This window comes from Pristiophorus japonicus, chromosome 1 (assembly GCF_044704955.1).
Source record: "Pristiophorus japonicus isolate sPriJap1 chromosome 1, sPriJap1.hap1, whole genome shotgun sequence".
Taxonomy (NCBI): domain Eukaryota; kingdom Metazoa; phylum Chordata; class Chondrichthyes; family Pristiophoridae; genus Pristiophorus; species Pristiophorus japonicus.
This window is the reverse complement of record NC_091977.1, coordinates 298713669-298729450: the sequence shown is the minus strand read 5'-3', so window position 1 is coordinate 298729450 and position 15782 is coordinate 298713669. Positions and strand designations below refer to the sequence as shown.

The window sequence follows — 15782 nt, the reverse complement described above, 5'->3', positions numbered from 1 at the left end:
TTTACTTTAAGAAATAGTGACTTAATCTTCCCACAGTCCTTTCCTTTCTCGTCCTCTTTCTCAGAATACAGGATATCTTTAGCTGGAATCCGTACGTAGGCAATTCTCTTGTTGCTGCTGAGCATCCAAATGAACACATCTGGAATAGTATGTTGTGGCTGTAAATATAAAGATAATGTGAACCAATAGAGCAATTTTTAAATTTCTCTGCTTTGCATTTAATCATGTACTTGTATGCTGCAAACTTCTTTTAACAAATAGAAGCTCCACAATTTATGTTTGTGTCTTTTGGGTTGCGATGGCTACTTCGATGGCCTTCACCAACACCAGTATGTTGCCAACAATTAGGGAGTACCTAAGTCGAGCTACGAACTAGGATAGTTCTTTGATTATTGATGCAACTCAATACAGCATAGTTCTATAACTGTCGATGTAAGATTTATAACTCACTGCTGAGAGACAGCCCTGGATCTCCCAGCGCATAGCATAATAAGAACTTACCCACCCTCCTGTATGGCTCAGAGACATGGACCATATACAGTAGACACCTGAAATCGCTGGAGAAATACCACCAACGATGTCTTCGCAAGATCCTGCAAATCCCCTGGGAGGATAGACGCACCAGAGTCAGTGTTCTCGATCAGGCCAAAATCCCCAGCAGCGAAGCACTGACCACACTCGACCAGCTCCGTTGGGCGGGCCACATTGTCCACATGCCCGACAAAAGACTTCCAAATCAAATGCTCTACTTAGAACTCCTACACTGCAGGTGATCCCCAGGTGGGCGGAGGAAATGTTTCAAGGATACTCGCAAAGTTTCCTTGATAAAGTGCAACATCCCCACCGACACCTGGGAGTCCCTGGCCAAAGACCGCCCTAATCCAGGAAGAGCATCCAGGAGGGCGCTGAGCACCTCGAGTCTCGTTGTCGACAGCATGCAGAAAGTAAGCGCAGGCAGCGGCAGGAGCATGCGGAAAACCAGACTCCCCACCCACCCTTTCCTTCAACAACTGTCTGTCCCACCTCTGAAGAATTCCCCGGGTCCTGATAGTCTGCATCCCAGTGTACTTAAGGAAGTGGCCCTAGAAATAGTGGAAGCATTGGTGGTCATTTTCCAACAGTCTATCGACTCTGGATCAGTTCCTATGGACTGGAGGGTAGCTAATGTAACACCACTTTTTAAAAAAGGAGGGAGAGAGAAAACGGGGAATTATAGACCAGTTAGCCTGACATCAGTAGTGGGGAAAATGTTGGAATCAATCATTAAGGATGAAATAGCAGCGCATTTGGAAAGCAGTGACAGGATCGGTCCAAGTCAGCATGGATTTATGAAAGGAAAATCATGCTTGACGAATCTTCTGGAATATTTTGAGGATGTAACTAGCAGAGTGGACAAGGGAGAACCAGTGGATGTAGTGTATTTGGACTTTCAAAAGGCTTTTGACAAGGTCCCACACAAGAGATTGGTATGCAAAATCAAAGCACATGGTATTGGGGGTAATGTACTGACATGGATAGAGAACTGGTTGGCAGACAGGAAGCAGAGAGTCAGAATAAATGGGTCCTTTTCAGAATGGTAGGCCGTGACTAGTGGAGTGCCGCAGGGCTCAGTGCTGGGATCCCAGCTATTTACAATATACATTAATGATTTAGATGAAGGAATTGAGTGTAATATCTCCAAGTTTGCAGATGAAACTAAACTGGGTGGTGGTGTGAGCTGTGAGGAGGACGCTAATAGGCTGCAGGGTGACTTGGACAGGTTAGGTGAGTGGGAAAATGCATGGCAGATGCAGTATAATGTGGATAAATGTGAGGTTATCCATTTTGGGGGCAAAAACACAAAGGCAGAATATTATCTGAATGGTGGCAGATTAGGAAAAGGGGAGGTGCAATGAGACCTGGATGTCATGGTTCATCAGTCATTGAAAGTTGGCATGCAGGTACAGCAGGCGGTGAAGAAGGCAAATGGTATGTTGGCCTTCATAGCTATGGGATTTGAGTATAGGAGCAGGGAGGTCTTACTGCAGTTGTACAGGGCCTTGGTGAGGCCTCACCTGGAATATTGTGTTCAGTTTTGGTCTCCTAATCTGAGGAAGGACGTTCTTGCTATTGAGGGAGTGCAGCGAAGGTTCACCAGACTGATTCCAGGGATGGCTGGACTGACATATGAGGAGAGACTGGATCAACTGGGCCTGCATTCACTGGAGTTTAGAAGGATGAGAGTGGATCTCATAGAAATGTAGAAGATTCTGAAGGGATGGGACAGGTTAGATGCGAGAAGAATGTTCCCGATGTTGGGGAAGTCCAGAACCAGGGGACATAGTCTTAGGATAAGGCATAGGCCATTTAGGACTGAGATGAGGAGAAACTTCTTCACTCAGAGAGTTGTTAACCTGTGGAATTCCCTACCGCAGAGAGTTGTTGATGCCAGTTCATTGGATATATTCACGAGGGAGTTAGATATGACCCTTACGGCTAAAGAGATCAAGGGGTATGGAAGGAAAGCAGGAAAGGATTACTGTGGGAATGATCAGCCATGATCTTATTGAATGGTGGTGCAGGCTCGAAGGGCAGAATGGTCTACTCCTGCACCTATTTTCTATGTTTCTATATTTCTATGTGATATTTAAATTTTTCTTCTAAAATGTATCAGTTTATTGATAATCGGATTATCGCAATTACAAATATCTTATCTTTCCTGGAAAATTTGGAATTCGGACAGATGAGATGCAATTATTCTCAACAGAATTCAACAATTAAAAATGTTTTTATATATTTATATTAGTGTTATAAACTGTGATGTACTTGCAGCCATGCTCTGTACCATGCATTGTACCACGTAATTACATGTAGCAACCAACAGATGGAGAAAGCCCGGGAGGCACACATTACTGCACCTCGTGTTGCCTCCCTATATAAAGAAGATGCCCCGTGCAGATTTCACTTTTGGAGTTTACATTAAACCTAAAGGTCACAAGGTGATCAACTCCAGCAAATGGCCATGTGTGATCATTGCAGTGATAAGCAGCTATGGCCACCATTGACTACATCGAGCGTCGGGGAAAACTGGGATGACTTCATTGACCAGCTGGATCAAAGCTTTATCGCGAAAGACTTAGAGGGAGCGCAAATGTCAGTAAACGCAGGGCCGTCATCCTCACTGTCTGTGGATCATGGACAAACGCATTGATCAAGGACCTACTGGCCGCGACAAAACGCGCTGAGAAAAGTTACGTAGAACTGTGAGAGCTAGTTCAAAATCACCTAAAGCCGAAACGCAGTGCGCTCATGGCGAGGTACCATTTCTACACCCACTGGCGTGGGGTAGGCTAAGACGTGGCATTGTTCATCGCTGAGTTAAGGCTTCTTGCTGGGCCATGCAAATTCGGGACAGTTCTTGAAGAAACATTAAGAGACTTCTTTGTTTTGGGAATCGGGCACGAAGGGACTTTCTGCAAATTGCTAGCGGAGGAAGACTTGGACCGAGCCAAAGCCATCCTGATTGCTCAGGCATACATGGCCAGAGAGGAAGAAACAAAGCTACTCTACTCACAACTTCGGAATCACCCGGGCCCAAACACCGTGAATAAGCTAAATTCATCGGCAGACAGGAGAAGTGCCTCCAGCTGGGCTAATGCGACCTCTGCTCGACCTGAGATGACTCACTCACCACAACAGTGGACTAATGCGAAGAGATCAGTACCTGTGAATGCAAGTCCATCAGCAAGCTGTTGGCGCTGTGGAGGGGCTCATCAAGCAAACCAGTGCAGGTTCAAACAATATGTCTGCAAGAGTTGCTCAATGATGGGGCACCTCCAACGAACGTGTAAACGTGCTACAACTCGATACGTAGCAGAGGATGGGAGGTCAAGCGTAGATCCTGAGGATTGCACAGAGATGACCGAGGAGGAAGAGGTACATGGGGTGCACGTGCATGAAGTGCACACCTTTACCAACAAGAGTCCCCCGATTTTGATGAACGTTAAACTAAACGGCATACCAGTACCGATGGAACGGGACACGGGTGTGAGGCAATCGATCATGAGCCAGAAGGCCTTCGAGAAATTATGGACAAACAAGGCACATAGGCCCAAGCTGAGCCCGATCGATGCAAAGTTGCGCATCTACACCAGAGAGATTCTCCCGGTCCTCGGAAGTGCAATGGTTCAGGTGCTGTATGATGGTTCTGTGCATAAATTGCCACTATGGATTGTTCCCAGTAACAGGCCCACGCTGCTTGGCAGAAGCTGGCTACAGAATTTTAACTGGAAATGGGGCGATGTAAAAAGATTATCGTCGGTGGAGAAAGCCAGGTGTGCGCAGGTCTTAGACAAGTTTCCATCACTGTTCCAGCCTGGCATCGGCAGCTTCACAGGGGCCAAGGTGACAATTCACCTCAGCCTGGGAAGGAGAATCACAGCAGATGGCATCAGACCCTCAGACACCAAGACGGAGGCGATCCAGAAGGCCCCGAGACCACGCAACATGATGGAGCTGCGTTCATTCCTAGGACTACTGAACTACTTTGGTAACTTTCTGCCTGGGCTGAGCACTTTGTTTGAACCATTACATGTATTGCTCCGTAAGGGTGATGACTGGGTCTGGGGTAAAAACCAAGAAATTGCCTTCGAGAAGGCCAGAAACTTATTGTGTTCAAACAAACTTCTGCTGCTGTATGATCCCTGTAGCCATCTTGTTTTAGCGTGCGATGCGTCATCCTATGGGATCGGGTGTGTGCTTCAGCAAGCGAATGTGTCGGGTAAGCTCCAATCTGTAGTGTATGCGTTCCCAGCCTTTCCAAGGCTGAAAGGGGGTACAGAATGGTCGATAAGGAGGCCCTAACTTGAGTGTACACGGTAAAAAAGATGCATCAGTACCTATTTGGCCGGTGGTTCGAACTAGAAACCGACCACAAGCCGCTCACGTCGTTATTCTCTGAGAGCAAAGGCAGTAATACCAATGCCTCAGCTCACATTCAGAGATGAGCATTAACGCTGTCCGCTTACGACTACACGGTCCACCACAGACCAGGCACCGATAACTGCTCAGCCGGCTCCCGCTCGCCACCACCGAGGGTGAAGCGGAGCAGCCTACGGAACTGGTCATGACCATGGAAGCCTTTGAGGGCGAAGGGTCACCCGTCACGGCACGCCTGATAAGAATCTGGACCAGCCAAGACCCAATGCTGTCCCAGGTGAAAACCTGTATATTGTGGAAACTGGGCAACCATGTATGGAGAGATGCATGGTGATTTTAAGCCGTTTCACCGGCACAAGGACGAGTTATCCGTCCAGGCCGACTGCATTTTGTGGGAAAATCGAGTCCTGCCTAAGAAGGACAGAGATTTATTTATCAAGGATCTCTATAGCATACATCCCAACATCGTAATGATGAAAGCCATTACGAGATCGCACGTGTGGTGGCCTGACATCGACGCAGACTTAGAATCATGCGTACGCCGGTGCAACACATGTGCGCAACTCAGCAATGCACCCAGGGAAGCTCCCCTGAGCCTGTGGTCCTGGCCCTCCGAACCCTGGTCCCACATCCACGTAGACTACATGGGTCCCTTTCTAGGAAAACTGTTCCTGGTTGTAATTGATGCTTATTGCAAATGGATCGAATGTGTTATAATATCGTCCAGCACATCCACCGCCACAATAGAGAGCCTTCGGACAATGATCGCCACCCATGGCCTGCCTGACGTCCTTGTTAGTGACAATGGACCATGCTTTACGAGTTCCGAATTTCGCGAATTTATGTGCTGTCACGGCATAAAGCATGTCAGGTCGGCCCCGTTCAAACCAGCCTCCAACGGCCAAGCTGAACGGGCAGTACAGATCATAAAGCAGGGCATGCGGCGAGTGACGGAAGGCCCCTTGCAGACCCGTCTGTCTCGCGTGCTGCTTGCATATCGGACGAGGCCCCACTCACTCACAGGGGTTCCGCCCGGCGAACTCCTCATGAAGAGGACCCTCAAAACAAGGTTGTCCCTCGTGCACCCGGTTTTAAGTGAGATTGTCGAAAACTGGTGTCTTAAGCAATGTACATATCATGACCGCAACTCTGTAACACGTTGTATCAACGTCGATGACCCTGTTTTCGTGCTGAACTTTGGTACAGGCCCCAAGTGGCTCGCAGGCACTGTCGTAGCTAAAGAGGGGAGTAGGGTATTCGTGGTAAGACACACTAATGGCCAAACCTGCAAGAAGCACATCGATCAAACCAAATTGAGGTTCACTGATGATCCAGAACCGCTGGATGACTGCAGTGACATCGACTTCCAACCACAAGCAACAGAACCAGCGGTTCACCAGGAGACAGAACCCGTCGCACCGCACAATTCAACCAGAACCGCAGCACCGCAAGGCAGTGACACCCCGGTCAGGCCACCCACACCCAGTGTCCAACTCAGATCCTCAACCAGACAGCGCAGACCCCCGGTCAGGCTCGACCTGTAAACTGCATCTAAGACTTGGGGAGAAGAGTTCTGATGTATTTGCAGCCATACTCTGTACCATGCATTGTACCATGTAATTACATTTAACAGCCAACAGATGGGGAAAGCCCGGGAGGCACACATTACTGCACCTCGTGCTGCCTCCCTATATAAAGCAGGCTCCCGCTGCAGTGCTCACTTTTGGTGTTAACTTTAAACCTAAAGGTCACAAGGTGATCAGCTCCAGCAAATGGCCATGTGTGATCATTACAGTGATAAGCATACATATCATAAATCATGATGGGTTTTGACAGAGTAAATAGGGAGTAAATAGGGAGAAACTGTTTCCAGTGGCAGAAGGGTCAGTAGCCAGAGGACACAAATTTAAGATAATTGGCAAAAGAACCAGAGGTGAGATCAAGGAAAAAAGATTTATTCAGCGAGTTGTTATGATCTTGAATGCATTGCCTGGCGGGTGGTGGAAGCACATTCATTAATAACTTCCAAAAGGGAATTGAATAAATACCTGAAGGGGGGAAATTGGCAGGGGTATGGGGAAAGAGCAGGGAAGTGGAACTAATTGCAAAGCTGTATCAAAGAGCCGGCACCAGCACATTCTGTGCTGTATCATTCGATGATTCATTCAATCTTGGCTTCTGCTGACAGTTATAAACAGCTGACATGTCACTAAAGCCCTTTAACTGAACTCCAGGCTTAGAGCTCATTCCAAAGCATTCCAGAAAGATGTGATTGTACTGGGAGAGGGTACAACGGAGATTTATGAGGATGTTGCCAGGACTGGAGAATTTTAGCTAGGAGGAAAGATTGGGATTGTTTTCTTATGAACAGAAGAGGCTGAGGATAGATCTTATTGAGGTGTATAAAATTATGAGGGGTCTAGATAGAGTGGATGGGAAAGATCTATTTCCCTTAGCAGAGAGATCAATAACCAGGAGGCATAGATTTAAAGTAATTGGTAGAAGGATTAGAAGGGAGTTGAGAAGAACTTTTTTCACTTAGAGGGTGGTGGGAGTCTGTAACTCACGGCCTGACTGGGTGGTAAAGGCAGAAACACCCACCACATTTAAAAGTTACTTGGATGTGCATTTGAATTGTCGTAACCTACAGGGCTACGGACCAAGAGCTGGAAAGTGGGATTAGGTTGGTTAGCTCTTTTTCAGCCGGTACAAACACAGTGGGTTGTGCTGTGATGTAAATTTCTTTGATTTTTTATGATTCATTTGGTGCTCTATGTTATGGCCTTCTTGATCCGTATAAGAACATAAGAACATAATAAATAGGAGCAGGAGTAGGTCACTTGGCTCCATGAGCCTGCTCCGCCATTCAATGGTGTATAAAATTAAGAGGAGCCTAGATAGAGTGGATGGGAAAGATCTATTTCCATTAGCAGAGAGGACAATAACCAGGATTAAAGTAATTGGTAGAAGGATTAGAAGGGAGTTGAGAAGAACTTTTTCCACCAGCTGAAGCAGGAGGCTCGAAGCCTATAAAAGGCCAGCGACAGTCGGAGGAGCAGCAGTCGGGAGCAGCCAGCTGGTGCAGGGACAAAAGGCAAAATAGAAGTCAAAAGAAATCGAAGCGTGATGTCACAGCCAAGTGGGTAAGTGATTGGCTGGTTGATTGGTGAGTATTTTTTATTTTTATTTTTATTTTCTTATCAGTAGGAAACCTTTGGCATTGTTGCCAAATCAAGTTAATCTAAGGGTTAAGTCATGGCTCTGCCCCTCCTGTGCTATGTGGGAAGTCAGGGACACTTCCACTGCCTCTGGCTACTATGTGTGCGGGAAAGTGTGTCCAGCTGCAGCTCCTGTCAGACCGCATTGCGGCACTGGAGCTGCACATGGATTCACTCTGGAGCATCCGCGATGCTGAGGATGTTGTGGATAGCACGTTTAGTGAGCTGGTCACACCGCAGGTAAAGGTTACACAGGCAGATATGGAATGGGTGACCATCAGGAAGAGCAAGGGAAGGAAGGTAGTGCAGGGGTCCCTTGTGGTCACCTCCCTCCTAACCAGAGATACCATTTTGGAAACTGTTGAGGGAGGTGGTTCATCAGGGGAAGGCAGCAGCAGCCAATTTCATGGCACCAGGGATGACTCAGCTGCACAGGAGGGCAGGAAAAAGAGTGGGGGAGCTATAGTGATAGGAGATTCTATTGTTAGGGGAATATATAGGTGTTTCTGCGGCCATAAACGAGACTCCAGGATGGTATGTTGCCTCCCTGGTGCAAGGGTCAAGGATGGCTCAGAGCAGCTGCAGGGCATTCTGGAGGGGGAGAGTGAACAGCCAGCTGTCGTGGTGCATATAGTTACCAACGATATAGGTAAAAAATGGGATGAGGTCTTACAAGCTGAATTTAGGGAGATAGGAGTTAAATTAAAAAGTAGGTCCTCAAAGGTAGTAATCTCAGGATTGCTACCAGTGCCACGTGCTAGTCAGAGTAGGAATAGCAGGATAGGTCAGATGAATACGTGGCTTGAGGAATGGTGCAGGGGGGAGGAATTCAAATTCCTGGGACATTGGAACTGGTTCTGGGGGAGGTGGGACCAGTACAAACCGGATGGTCTGCACCTGTACAGGACCGGAGCCGATGTCCTAGGAGTGTTTGCTAGTGCTGTTGGGGATGGTTTAAACTAATATGGCAGGGGGATGGGAATCTATGCAGGAAGGCAGAGGGAAGTAAAAAGTGGGCAGAAGCAAAAGGTAGGAAGGAGAAAAGCAAGAGTGGAGGGCAGAGAAATCAAGGGCAAAAATCAATGAGGGCCACATTACAACATAATTCTAAAAGGACAAGAAGTGCTAAAAAGAACAAGCCTGAATGCTCTGAGTCTCAATACGAAGAGCATTCGTAATAAGGTGAATGAATTAACTGCGCAGATAGCTGTTAATGGATATGATGTAATTGGGATTACGGAGACATGGCTCCAGGGTGACCAAGGCTGGGAACTCAACATCCAGGGGTATTCAATATTCAGGAAGGATAGACAGAAAGGAAAAGGAGGTGGGTGAGCGTTACTGGTTAACGAGGAGATTAACGCAATAGTAAGGAAGGACATTATAATGATGTGGAATCTATGGGCCCAAGTTTCGGGACGCGCCTAAAACGGCACAGCCCGGACCTGGACGCCCGTTTTTCGCGCCAGAAAGTGCGCCTAAAAAAAACTTCCCTATTCTCCGGCTCCCTGCAGGTCTTCTGCAGCCGGGCGCAGTGCAGCACGAGCTGTTGGGGGCGGAGCCAGGTCACTGCGCCGAAAACAGTGCCGGGACCTCTGCACATGCGCGCTACAGTGGGCGTGCATGTGCAGTAGCTCCAGGCGCCCAAAACTGTGTGGGAGGGGCCCGAGGCACGCAGCCCCTAGCCCTGGCCGAATGGCCTCACTGGGGCTGCATGAATAAGGCTGCTTCCCATGCCCAGCTCTTGCTTCCTCCCAACACGACTCGACTCCCGCTCCCCCCCCCCAGCGACCCGACCTCCGCGACTCTCTCTCCCGCACCCCCCCCCCAGTCCTCCGCGCGCCCCCCCTCCCCCCCGAGACCCGACGCCACCTACCTGTAAATCTAGCCCGAGGTCTTGGGCCCAGCCGTTCAGCCTCCTTCTCTCCCTCCCCACCCTCTCCTTCCCCCTCTCTCCTTCCCGCCCACCCCCCTCTCTCCTTCCCTCCCTCCCCCCTCTCTCCTTCCCTCCCCCCTCTCTCCTTCCCTCCCTCCTCTCTCCTTCCCTCTCTCCCTCCCTACATCCTCTCTCCTTCTCCCCCTCTCCCCCCCTTCCCCCTCCCTCCCCCCTTCTCCCCCCTCCCTTCCCCCCCTCCCCTTCTCCCCCCCTTCTCCCTTCTCCCCCCCACCTCCCTTCTCCCCCTCCCCCCCCACCTCCCTTCTCCCCCCCACCCACCCCCCTTCTCCCCCTCCCACACCCTTTCTCCCCCTCCCCTCGCTGTCAGAAACACAGACACTGACAGACAGAGAGTGAGAGACACACACACAGACAGACAGATAGAGACACTGACAGAGACACACTGGGGGGACCGTCCCAGCACGCTGTTGGAGGACTCCCGGTGCTGCAGTCGGTAAGTAGAAAATGTTTATTTATTGATTTTTTTAAAAATTATTTTTTATTAATTTTTTTTGATTGATTTATTGGTTGATTTATTGATGTATTTATCATTTATTATTGATGATGGCTCTTTATTTGTAAAACTGAAGTGTTTAATGTTTGTAAACTTCCCTTTAAACACCCTCCCCATTCCCTACGCCTAATTTGTAACCTACGCCTGATTTTCTAAAGTGTAGACAAGGTTTTTTCGAACGTACAAAAATCTTCACTTACTCCACTCTAAGTTAGTATGGAGTAAGTTTTCACTGCCAAAACTTTGAAAACAGGCGTAAGTGGCCGGACACACCCCCTTTTGAAAAAGAAATTCTGTTCCAAAGTGAAACTGTTCTAACTGACTAGAACTGGAGCAAACTAAATGCCGAGAATTTGAATTTCTAAGATACTCCGTTCTACACCAGTTGCTCCAAAAAATCAGGAGCAACTGAGGGCGAAACTTGGGCCCTATATGGGTAGAGCTGCGGAACACCAAAGCGCAGAAAACGTTAGTAGGAGTTGTATACAGACCACCAAACAGTAGTAGTGAGTTTGGGGATGACATCAAACAGGAAATTAGAGATGCATGCAATAAAGGTACAGCAGTTATCATGGGTAACTTTAATCTACATATAGATTGGGCTTACCAAACTGGTAGCAATAATGTGGAGGAGGATTTCCTGGAGTGTATAAGGGATGGTTTTCTAGACCAATTTGTCGAGGAACCAACTAGAGAGCAGACCATCCTAGACTGGGTCTTGTGAGAGAGGATTAATTAGCAATCTTGTCGTGCGAGGCCCCTTGGGAAAGAGTGACCATAATATGGTCGAATTCTTCATTAAGATGGAGAGGGACACAGTTAATTCAGAGACTGGGGTCCTGAACTTAAAGAAAAGTAACTTCGATGGTATGAGAAGTGAATTGGCTACAATAGACTGGCGAATGATACTTAAGGGTTGATGGTAGATAGGCAATGGCAGACATTTAAAGATCACATGGATGAACTACATCAATTGTACATCCCTGTCTGGCGTAAAAATAAAACGGGGAAGGTGGCTCAACCTTGGCTAACAAGGGAAATTAAGGATAGTGTTAAATCCAAGGAAGAGGCATATAAATTGGCCAGAAAAAGCAGCAAACCTAAGGACTAGGAGAAATTTAGAATTCAGCAGAGGAGGACTAAGGGTTTAATTAGGAGGGGTAAAATAGAGTATGAGAGTAAGCTTGCAGGGAACATAAAAACTGACTGCAAAAGCTTCTATAGATATGTGAAGAGAAAAAGATTAGTGAAGACTAATGTAAGTCCTTTGCAGTCAGAATCAGGTGAATTCATAATGGGGAACAAGGAAATGGCAGACTAATTGAACAAATACTTTGGTTCTGTCTTCACTAAGGAAGACACAAATAACCTTCCGGAAATACTAGGGGACCGAGGGTCTAGCGAGAAGGAGGAAGTGAGGAAACTGAGGGAAATCCTTATTCGTCAGTAAATGATGTTAGGGAAATTGACGGGATTGAAGGCCGATAAATTCCCAGGGCCTGATAATCTGCATCCCAGAGTACTTAAAGAAGTGGCCCCAGAAATAGTAGATGCATTGGTGGTCATTTTCCAACATTCCATGGACTGTGGATCAGCTCCTATGGATTGGAGGGTAGCTAATGTAACCTCACTTTTTAAAAAAGGAGCGAGAGAGAAAACAGGGAATTATAGACTGGTTAGCCTGACATCGGTAATGGGGAAAATGCTGGAATCAATTATTAAAGATGTAATAGCAGCGCATTTGGAAAGCAGTGACAGGATCGGTCCTGTGGTGGGGCAAGCTCAAAGGGCTGAATGGCCTACTCCTGCACCTATTTTCTCTGTTTCTATGTTTCAATAAGATCATGGTTGATCTGATCCTGGCCTCAACTCCACTTCCCTGCCCGCTCCCCATAACCCTTGACTTCCTTATCAGTCAAAAATCTGTCTATCTGTCAAATATTCAATGACCCAGCCTCCACAGCTCTCTGGGGTAGAGAATTCCAAAGATTCACGACCCACTGAGAGAAGAAATTCCTCCTTATTTCCGTTTTAAATGAGCGACCCCTTATTCTCGTTCTAGATTCCCCCATGAGGGGAAACATCCTCTCTGCATTTACTCTGTCAAGCCCCGTTAGAATCTTATATGTTTCAATAAGATCACCTCTCATTCTTCTAAACTCCAATGAGTACAGGTTGAACCTCTTTTATCCGGGACTCCCTTATCTGGCACATGCGCAGAACTCCGACCCACCGCCTCCCACCCCCAGGTTTCCTATTCCCTTTTTAGGCACAACGGTGATACCTTTCCTTTATGATTTAATGAAATAATTCACCTAAATAGAAAATCAACACACTTACTAGAAAGAAAGTGATTCGCAGTAGCAGAAGCCCCCTCAACCTGGAACACCTCGGGGCCCGCTGGACACACCGACACCTTAGGACCAACTTGATCTGCCGACCTCCTCCCCCCACCCCGCCCCGCCCCCTCGGGCCGATGACCTCCCTTCATCTGGCAAAATCCCATATCCAGCACAGGTCAGGTCCCGAGGGTGCCGGATAAGGGAGGTTCAACCTGTGTAGGCCCAACCTGCTCATAAGTCAACCCCTTCATCTCAGGAATCGACCTCACGAAACATCTCTGAACAGCCTCCAATGCAAGTATATCCCTCCTTAAATAAGGAGACCAAACTGTTCACAGTACTCCAGGTGTGGTCTCACCAACACCCTGTACAGTTGTAGCGGGACTTCCCTACTTTTATATTCCATCCCCCTTGTAATAATGGCCAAGATTCCATTTGCCTTCCTAATTACTTGCTGTACCTGCATGATAATCTTTTGTGTTTCATATACAAGGACCCCCAGATCCTTCTATACCTCAGCATTTTGTAATCTCTCCCCATTTAAATAATAATTAGTTTTTTTATTTTTTCTACCAAAGTGGATAACCTCATATGTTCCCACATTATACTCCATCTGCCAAATTTTTGCCTACTCAATTAACCTATGTATATCCCTTTGCAGATTCTTTGTGTTCTCCACACAACTAGCTTTGCTACCTATCTTTGTATCATCAGCAAATTTGGCTACATTACACTCGGTCCCTTCATCCAAGTCATTAATATAGATTGTAAATAGTTGAGGCCCCAGCACTGGTCCCTGTGGCACCCCACTAGTTACAGTTTGCCAACCTGAAAATGACCCATTTATCCCGACTCTCTGTTTTCTGTTCGTTAGCCAATCCTCTATCCATGCCAATATATTACCCCCAACCCATGTGCTCTTATCTTGTGCAGTAACGTTTTATGTAGCACCTTATCGAATGTTTTTTGGAAATCCAAACAATTTGAATGTTAAAGCAGATCAGTTTGTTATCATATCATTAGGTTTAACGTTCAGGTTCCAAAACTAATGCTGGATTGTCATGAAATATTTCTTTACTATATTATACCTCATCAACAAGGAATCGCAACTTTTGGATGCAGCTCTGAATTGCACGCAACCGCTCATTCACTGACATTTTCTTCTTTCCCTCAACCATTATCTTGGCTTCGTTGGACATTAATTCCTAGAATACAAAAAATGACCTAGATGAGAACAGTGAAAAATGTACCCGACAGTTTTTCAAAATAGCACTTTTTGTTTTTTGTTCCAGTTTTCTGTTGACAGGCTACGGTGAAACGTGAAATTGTACACGTGTGCACGCACCAGCAACCTGGAGAGGGGGCCCTGTTTTTTTTTCTCTTCCACAGTCCAGCAGCACCACCAAGGCTTAAATCCGATAATTCAGGGACTGAAGGAACTTGGGATCCAGTCCCAATTGATGGGACAAATGTCTCCTCTTTCTACTGGTTGTAATGTTCCTGTATAGAATCAGTTTGAACAGTCTCATCCCAACTCTTTGTGGACATAAAACTACAGCAGCAAAGAGCCAGTATTTGGGCACAAATTGGCACTCTCAATTAAACAGGCCAAAAACATGGCTAGTGTGGGAAATGGAAAATTAAGATGGGTTTGGCAGCAGATGCTTTTTTGAGGTTCACATTCTATTGGGACAGAGTAAAGGGTGTTTCAAGCTGCATCTGACTGTGCTTGATGTTTATAGTGAGTGACAAACCTTGGAAAAATGTTCCACTCCCCATTCATGACATTATCATTTTACTCAGTACAAAATCTATCCTTCCCCTCAAAAGACAAAAGCTACAATAAAGATTGAATATCCTGGAAAGAATCCCATATGACTGGGCTTAATTTAAATAAGTCAGAAGGTCATGGGTTCGAGTCCCACTCCAGGGACTTGAGCACATATATCCAGGCTGACACTCCAGCTCAATGCTGAGGGAGTGCTGCACTGTCAGAGGTGCCAACTTTCGGATGAGACTTTAAACCAAGAACCCGTCTGCCCTCTCAGGTGGAAGTAAAAGATCCCACGGCACTATTTCAAAGAAGAGCAGGGGAGTTATCCCTGGTGTCCTGGCCAATATTTATCCCTCAATCAACATAACAAAAAACAGATTATCTGGTCATTATCACATTGCTGTTTGTGGGAGCTTGCTGTGCGCAAATTGGCTGCCGCGTTTCCCACATTACAACAGTGACTACACTCCAAAAAGTACTTCATTGGCTGTAACGTACTTTGAGACATCCGGTGGTCATGAAAGGCACTATATAAATGCAAGTCTTTCTTTTTTAATTGCCGTTAAATGCCAAGGGACATGGATGGATAGAGAAATAGCATCATCATAGGCAGTCCCTCGGAATCGAGGAAGACTTGCTTCCACTCCCAAAGTGAGTTCTTTGATGGCTGAACAGTCCGATACGGGAGCTACAGACCCTGTTACAGGTGGGACAGACATTCGTCGAGGGAAGGGGTCGGTGGGGCTGGTTTGCCGCGCGCTCCTTCCGCTGCCTGCGCCTGACCTCTTCATGCTCTTTGCGTTGGGACTCGAAGAGCTCGACGCCCTCCCGGATGGACCTTCTCCACCTCGGGCGGTCTTCGGCCAGGGTCTCACAGGTGTCAATGGTGAAGTCGCTCTTTACCAGGGAGACTTTGAGGGTGAACTTATAACGTTTCTGCTGTCCTCCTTTGGCTCGTTTACCATGAAGGAGCTCCGCATAAAGCATTGGCTTAGTGAGTCTCGTATCTGGCATGTGAACTATGTGGCCTGCCCAGCGAAGCTGATCAAGTGTGGTCAGTGCTTCAATACTGGGGATGTTA

General features: G+C 47.1%; 1 protein-coding gene across 1 annotated transcript in view; it reads right to left on the bottom strand.

The window, feature by feature from the left end:
* fer1l6 (fer-1 like family member 6) overlaps positions 1-15782 on the bottom strand; it is a 232082-nt gene that overhangs the window by 136976 nt on the left and 79324 nt on the right. The window contains exons 17-18 of the mRNA XM_070879557.1: positions 14016-14132; positions 6-158 (exon numbers count right to left, since the gene is read on the bottom strand). Of these exons, the coding sequence (XP_070735658.1) occupies positions 6-158; positions 14016-14132 (270 nt within the window). The remainder of the gene's footprint in view (positions 1-5; positions 159-14015; positions 14133-15782) is intronic.